General features: G+C 34.2%; 1 protein-coding gene across 1 annotated transcript; it reads right to left on the reverse strand.

The window, feature by feature from the left end:
* Positions 1-2,444: 2,444 nt before the first annotated feature.
* On the reverse strand, positions 2,445-5,814 carry LOC102628854 (uncharacterized). Its single transcript, XM_006484870.4, has 9 exons — positions 5,387-5,814; positions 5,107-5,293; positions 4,863-4,996; positions 4,395-4,507; positions 4,053-4,299; positions 3,562-3,717; positions 3,340-3,419; positions 3,211-3,260; positions 2,445-2,803 (listed from the first exon to the last, which is right to left on the reverse strand). The coding sequence occupies exons 1-9, from the start codon at positions 5,777-5,779 to the stop codon at positions 2,655-2,657; spliced, it is 1,509 nt and encodes a 502-aa protein (XP_006484933.1). The 5' UTR covers positions 5,780-5,814; the 3' UTR covers positions 2,445-2,654.
* Positions 5,815-8,400: the final 2,586 nt, after the last annotated feature.

Consider the following 8,400-nt stretch of genomic DNA (forward strand, 5'->3'; position numbering starts at 1 on the left):
CTGACTAATATACTTGGACCATTTTTGCTGTTAGGAGGCCTTTTTTTACCTTCAATCCTTGTTGTCGTGGCTTTTGTCCTTCTGGCCTTTTCTCATACCTTTACCTTGGTTACGCCTTTTTTCTTTAGGTTGGGTAGAGTAATCAACTAGTGATTCCGCCACGACGATGACATTATTGAGAGATTAGCTGCCTTACCTATCGAGTTCTACCTTGGCTCAATTTTTGAGGCAATCTTGGAAGTAAAAAAGAAAATCCTTGTTGGACATATTGGTGATCTCAAGCATAAGAGTAGTGAAGTTATTGATGTAATTGCGGATGCTACCTATTTGCTTGAGTCGACGAAGGCACGCTCTCGCTTTATTCTTCACATTACTTGGGGCAAATTACTTTTGGAGTTTATGTTGGAAATGTGCCCATATATTAATGGCGCATATGCCTTTTCCCATTTCATTATACTTTATCTACCATCATAGTTGCACGGTGCCTCATAGGAACTTAGGCATTGTGCCTACCTTCAATGCTTCATCTCGAACACTAATGGCATCGAAGTATTGTTCTAGACTAAATATAAAGTTATCTACGATAGTGGTGTTGTGTGCATCATTGTAGGGATTAGGCTTTGGCACGTCGATGCATCACACATTACTCAAGCTTGTGGAAGTCGGGCTAGGTGTTAGTGTGCGCTTGTGCCTAGCCAAATCCGAGCAGACTTTTTCTACCTCCGCACAGATCGCTTGTAGCTCTTCTTGCACGAAGCTACGAAGTTTGAGCAACTCATCATGAAATGCATGAAACTCCCCTCGGAGGGTGTTGGCTTGCTCATAGGTGAGGGCCTAGGTAGCTACCATAAAATCGACATATTTGCTCTTGAGACCATCAACCCTTTCATCTAAACTTTTGAAGGTGTCCTGAGTGGCGGACATTGATGTTTTGAGTGTGGCGACGCGAGGCTCCAAGGCATCAACGAAAATAGCCTTGGATTTACCACAGGTCCTTGCTTGTGAGCAACCTCCTCGCGGCCACGAGTTGGCTCTGGTGGCTCCATATGGACAATGCCCTCTTGTGATGTGCTCAGAATCAGAGGGTTAGTCATTGCTTGTGAGCTAGATTGCGTGGGTGCAAACCTTAGCTCTAGTACCACTTGTCATGGGATGAGTATGTTGCGCAGCAACCCACGCAATACTTATACAACTTTTAGTATAAAAGTTGTTTAGTAAACCTAATGAACTTCTTAAGCTAGTTAAATAAGGATGCTTGCGAGAAAGCTAGAGAAAAGAGAGAGCAATATGGCCAAAAAAGAATTTTATTACTTGTAAGGGAGAACACAAGAGAGCTTTTCAAGTATGATTGAGTTGCTAGGTGTGTGGTGTTGTGTGTGGCATTGTTGTGTTGAGTAAATTAGTAGATGCAATGCCCTACCTATAGAGTGGCTCGTCTAGTCTAGGCAGTTCTACGCCACTTGTGCAACTTACTTAAATATCTACTAATTTCTAGAGAATTCTAGCTATACATAAGTATGAAATTATCTAGACATCTACAAGTTGTAGAGATTTCTAGAATTGGGCCGGACTTATTCACTTTGGCTTGTGAATTTGGGTTGTTCGCTTGCTGAGTACACAACGACTCACTAATTGTATGAGATAGCCCACTACTGAGTGCACCTTACTGGTTAGCGCACTCTACCTTTGGGCAAATTTTTATAGAGCGCACTTTGGTACACCAATTTAGCCTCCATTAGTGGCAAATTGTAGCTGCTTGTGACAAAAAGCTAACTACCTAGGAGTATATATTTAACGGCCACGCCTGCAAATGCATCATTGTATCCTCTTAGTAGCCCAAATAAATACCACGATGAGTATATATATGTTGATCAGTGGACAGAGTCAAGAGCATCATTCATCAAAATTCCTATTCAAGATGACCTAATATGGCTTTCATCATCATATCAGCCATTCTCCTTTTTTCTGTTTGTTTGTTTATTCTTTAACTTGTAACCCAGTTCACATTTAAGTGTGAAAATTGTCATATGCCTTGCAACTTTTTCTCTTTTTAGTGGGGAGATGCTTTTAAACTCACATGAAGAATCAATTGAGTGAAAGTTATTTTGGGTTGAAATAGGCCCTCCACTATGATATTGGATGTTGGATATATATATAAGTGCCATTAATGGCCTACCAAATTGAAGGTTAACTAGAAAATGATATTAATTAATAATAATGGCCGCCATCAAGCATATACTAGGTTTTAAATGAGATATTATGTAGTTATTGCTAACCGTATGACATAATTCTTCTTATCCACCCTACATAATCTAATTTAATTGACAAGGTTTATTTATTAAGATATATTATGAAAATCTTTCTTCCCATTTTCCCCACAAACAAAAGCAATCATTGCTTTGGCATATTGGATGTAACTATCTTCACATGTCACTGAGATTTAGTGGATACTTTTTAAATGAGATATGATGAAGTTATTGCTGAACAGTAAGAGAAAATGGGAAATCATGTTACAAGCTACATTTTAATTCCACACATGCATAGCAGGGTATAATATAGCAAGATAATATCCTTACAAATTTTTATCATTATTCTAGTTATTTAATTATTTAGCTGCTGAAATATATATTTTTTGAGACCTCTGATCATTAGAATCAAGCATGAGTCTCTTCCTTAAACTCAAGAAGATCATTTTGGTACTTGGCTATCCACTCTTCAATTATCTTGATTTCAGCTTTTCTTTGCATGACCAACCACTGCGGATCACTTTTACTTTCCGGAAGTATATCTAAGCAATGAGATCCTGCAAAATTTGTCACACACATTTAAAAGTTATTCGATGCAGATATTCACGATTTAAAAATATAAATTTGCGCTAAACTGTTGCAGCTAGTTATTAAAATTATAAAGATATTGAGTGAACTCACTCGTTCATTAATGAGTTTAGATCTAGAGAAATTTTAGAATACATTAGAGACAATTCAACTAACGAATGTATATATGACATGTGTGATTGAATTTTGAACTAAAAATCATAGAAAAGCTCATGTACTTAATTTATACTCAAAAGTTAGTTAAAAATTCAAGTGTTTGCCTCAAGATAATAGTGTTAGTCTAATAATTATTTTTTGTCAATATGGAATATTTTCCTTATCAATCCATACATTTATCAATGGGGTTTTATGCGGAGAAGAATGTCAAGATGGATACCATTAACCGTGGAGATAGCAACAACACTATCAGAAATGTTCCCCAACACCCTATCAAAGAGAAAAATATGTTAGGTTTGAATGTTCCTTTCACGAGAAGAAAATAAATTCTTGAATTCATTTATGTTACCCGCCGGTACTATAAGGATCTCTCAACCCATTGGAGAAAATGATATTGCTTCCAAATCTATGGAGAATCAATTTCAAGTCCTGCCAATTTAGAAATAGAGTGATTAATGGAAATTTAATTTCAGTGAATTAATTCATATATAAGAGTATTTGCTATTTATTAAAAAAAAAAAGAGTATTTGCTATTTGGAATGTGTTTGGAAGAGCTACTTAAGAAACATACTCGGCCTCCATAATAAGTTGTCACCCAATGAGGTTTAGGCTTGACGCCAAAAGTGCCTTCGCAGTCCTTGGTGAAGCGATTTAGATCAAAAGGAGCAGGAGGGAACATTGTATCCTTGTGACCATGCCCAATCGGCATCACCATCTCACTACATGTCTGCGCATAGACCCGTGTAATAATTATATGATCAATACATATAGATTACTACATAAGCAATAAAGTTTAGTGGAGCTTCCATGTCTAAGAAACTACTGTTACTTTATGATTAATTTAAACCATAAAAATTTTCCCATTTCTGCACTATGAGGATATAAAGTATCCAAGTTCATTCCACAACAATTTATAAATGACTTGGGTTTAATTCAGCCCTATGTGCCATGACTTTTAAGTCACAACTGAGAAATGGTCAGTTGTGCTGTCGAAGTCAAGCTGCAAGTATTTACCGGCAAAGCTGGCAAAAAGCTAAAACAGACGGATCAAGTCTAAGTTACCTGCCATCTCCACCCCACATTTGTTTCAGTGGGACGTATGTATTCATCCATGTCATAGCATGATCTATTCCCCTTATAAGCAACAACGCCTTTAAATATCTTGCCAAGAACGTCAATTCCTTTGGGAGCTCCATCAATGCCGCCGCAGACAATACTTAGTGGGTATGTTGGTGGATCATCATATTGAGCTACGTCAGTATACAATGAGTCTAAGAAGTCTTCAAGCTCACTAGTTTTCTTCAATGGTCTGAAATAACAAGGGGAAAATTAAGAAAGTTATGAAGATATTAATAATTAGTAAATAATATTAAACACGAGGGTGTTGAAGACTTGTTGTATTACTTGCAAGTTCTAAATTTTTTGCTGAGCATTGAAAGACCATTAGGCCTGGAAGCTACTTTTCTAATTTCGTCCCATGATTTCCGTACAGTTTCATAGCAACTCTGACTAGTTTCCTGCAACATCCATCATAGTTGTTATTTGCAGAAAATGATCAAAACCCCATATTTTTTGTTGAAATATATCATTTCGGCCTCATATTTCAAAACAGCATCTTTTAAAAATTATTAACTTTCAACTTTGTTTTCCTCTATTTTACTATTTTCCCTAAAAACATTTTATTGATAAACGGTAGGATTTATTACATCTTCTCAAAAAAATTTAAAATTAACCGTTATGGTCAGGGGTTTAAGAGTTTTGAAAGATGAGGAAGAAATGAAAAATTTATTGGAGGGTTTGATCATTTTCCCTTGTTATTTGAAAAGAAACCGAAAGGAAAACTTAACTAATCAAACTTTTATTGCTTATTACTTTAAAGTCCTTGGTTACAATAGTATAGTAGCCAACTTGCGGAGCTGTGTCATGGAAGTAAAGAATTGGAGCTGATGAAGCCAGAGCTCCAAGGGCAATGTGAGGATATTTCAGCCGGAACCATGCAGCAAGCACTGAAACATATATAAAGAAAAAAAATTAAGAAATTTAATTAATTTGCAAGATTTAATGACAGTGCCAATCAACGTAATTATAATTAATAATGACTTAAATAGTGGCTTACTTCCTCCATATGATCCTCCCACAACAATTGATGGAGACCTTTCTGCAGAATATTTTTTCTTAATGTGTAAGAGCACATCAGCATAGTCTGCTATAGCTTGTGCCGAGTTGAAATAGCCAAGAGTGCTTGCATTTTTCATTGCTTCTTCCCTTGATCCAAATGGAACCGATTTTCCATAGTATCGGTGCTGTGTCAACATCCCAATAACAGAAAAATTATGATAATTTTCAGCATAATATAAAATATTTAAAAGTAGCATGAAATTAATGCAAATTCTTACCTCTATATAAACTAGAAGAGCCTTAAAACGAGGGGCATTATCGGGAAGAAAACCAGCAACGTCAAGATCCTCATCTAGTGACCCTTCTGCGCCAAGGTACACAAAGATTGGTGCACTAGAATTTGAACCACCCCAATGCTTAAAATTGATCACATATCTTTGTTGAAAAGTTGCGTAGCTATCAGGCCTATAGTTGAAGTGATCAAGTGTTTGTGTGTAGAAAAAAGTTTTGAAATCCTTGAACTGATCAGATGGAGACATGGCTTTGGGTTCATTTTGAAATCTTTTTCGATGGGCTCCAAGCCTTGGGATATTGAATTGCGTGGCTGAGACACAAATAGAGAAGATAAGAAAAATCAGAAGAGGAAATGAGTGACTAATAAGAGTGTCCATAATATTATGCAGAATGACCACAACAGAGATTCTAATTTTTTATATTGAGAATGAGGAATAGAGGGTTTTAGTATCTATATATATAGTGGAGGGGTTTGGTCTGTTGTGATGAAATTAATGATGCTGGCTTGAAAAGCAAATTTGAAAAAGCTAAAAGCAATACCTAGCTAATGGTCAAGATGCTGCAGCCAACTTTATCAGGATAGAGTAAGGCAAGAATTGTTGACGAGTCCACAAATTGTGTACCTTTTGTTTTTTTATCCCCCTAGATCCAAATTTTGTGACGCATGAAGGATGACATATGTAACAATTAATTTATTATAAGATACAAGAAACATTATGGAGATTCATTTACAAATGGATGCTCGATTGTTTTTAATTAATATGTTGTTAGAGGATGATCACATTCGTAAAACTTATTCAAATCGTATAAAATGTTGGTCAGCATTTATTGTTATATTAGCAAAATAATTGCTGGAACTTTCATATATAAGACACTGAATTCAAAAATTAACTTTCAATGGAATCATGTTATTTATTTTTAACTCTGATTCTTGAACTTTGTATCTTTCCTAATTTTGGCTTAGCTTCCAGTAACCTATTTGGACGTATATCTTTTCATCCAAATATTCTTTTAAAAGAATTACTATAATACAATGTTTTCCGGTACATATCAATATATCATGCCTCAACAATCAACTCTTATTTACTTAAACAAAAACCTCTTTTTTTTTTCTTTTTTTCTTTTATCACACTAAGGTTTTTTCACAGTTAACTCTATTGATCCCCAACTCTTCGTTCCTATGATATACTAATTAATATATATATATATGAGGTGCTAGTAATAGAAATTTTAGGAATATATGATTAAATAATTTTGGGATATTCAACAGAGATGAAATAGCAAAACAAAACTATATAGCTAAGCAAATTTTACTAGTTAAACTACCATAAAAAGTAACCTTATCATGAAAGGTGACATGTGATCATATTTACGTCTCTTATCCTAAAATATAATTCCCATAGGTCGTAATGGCCAAAGGAATATTGTAGTTTCTTTATTAATTATTCATTCATTTTGTCTTTCTGCGATTCGGTGAACCTTTAACCGAAAAGTAATGATATAGCTATAAACTTTTATACAAACTTATTTGGTACAAATTGATGTGGTGTTAATTTATTAGTTGAATTAAATATCTCTTGGCCCATATGATTTATTTATATTATTTTATATTTTTATTCAACCAATAAATTAATGCCACATCAGTTTGTATAAGAGTTTGTGGCTGTATCATCACTCTTAACTGAAATTGGACCTGATGAATATGAGTAATGATATAGCCACAAACTCTTGTACAAATTTATTTTGTACAAACTGATGTGGCATGATAAGATTTGTTGAATTAAATATCACTTGGCCCACATGATTTGTTTTTATTATTTTATATTTTCATTCAACCAATGAATTAATGCCACGTCAGTTTGTACAAAATAAGTTTGTACAAGGGTTTGTGGCTGTATCATTACTCGATGAATATTTACTAGTCAAAAAGAAAAGGAAAAAGAAAGATAAATGCTTCATTCAAAGCCAAGATACTAGGGATACGGATTCCTGTATATATTAGGGATACGAATTCACTGAAAGTAGTGTTTTAAAGAATGTAGTAGGATTTTTGTATTAGGACTGCGAAATCTTAATCATTATCTACCCTCAACATAACGAGTCCTACTAATAACTATTAGGGGAATAAGGATCATTCTCTCTATTATATATTATGTAATAACAATCATTAGATCGATGAAACGTCAAATATCACATCATTAATTAATTTATAATTTATGTTTATTAATTAAGCCAATGCCATTGCAGTTCTTTTTACCATAGTTTTTGTTTGAGCAATTGATTATTATTATTATTATTATTATTTTGGTTACAGTACGGAGCAAATTCCCACGGTGGCAATTGGGCAATCTATTTCATCATATAATGATGATGTTCATACTTTTATATTTATCCATGTAACATGTTCGCACTCACCCTGATCATAATTAATAGGAACTAATACACTTTCAACTTGATGATTATTGTAGGGAAGCGTTTGTTCATAATAATATGCACCTGTTCACTGGCTTAACAAGAAATGTGTCATCTAATTGTAATGGAGGGCGATGAGGATAAAAGTTGAACGTGAGTCACACACATTAATTAATTGGGTTTTCTGGGCTCTTCGTTTCCTTTTATCTTTTAAAATTTTCTCTTAAGAAATTAAATATAAAGTTTTTGAGAATGACAAGGAAAGCATTGTATATATAATCAAAGTTCATGAAACATGCCCGGATGCCTAATCATAACTTTTTGAACTCTCGTAAGTTTTGCCATCAGTTATTTATTGGACTAACCTCAAAACCGGATTTGAGATGATTATAAAATAATATGTTTATTCTTTATGCTGATTAAAATTAAATAATCAGTTGACAAAAAAAATATAAAAAATTAATTAAATGTTTGGTAAACTGTTCAAGCTACTGAAAGTATTAAAAATTTCATAAGCAGGGTAGTAATTCTTTGGTAGTTCTTAAGCAATAAACAGAAGGGCACATCAAATTTTTGAGTGAATCCA

The sequence above is a fragment of the Citrus sinensis genome, chromosome 8 (genome assembly GCF_022201045.2).
Source record: "Citrus sinensis cultivar Valencia sweet orange chromosome 8, DVS_A1.0, whole genome shotgun sequence".
Taxonomy (NCBI): Eukaryota; Viridiplantae; Streptophyta; class Magnoliopsida; order Sapindales; family Rutaceae; genus Citrus; species Citrus sinensis.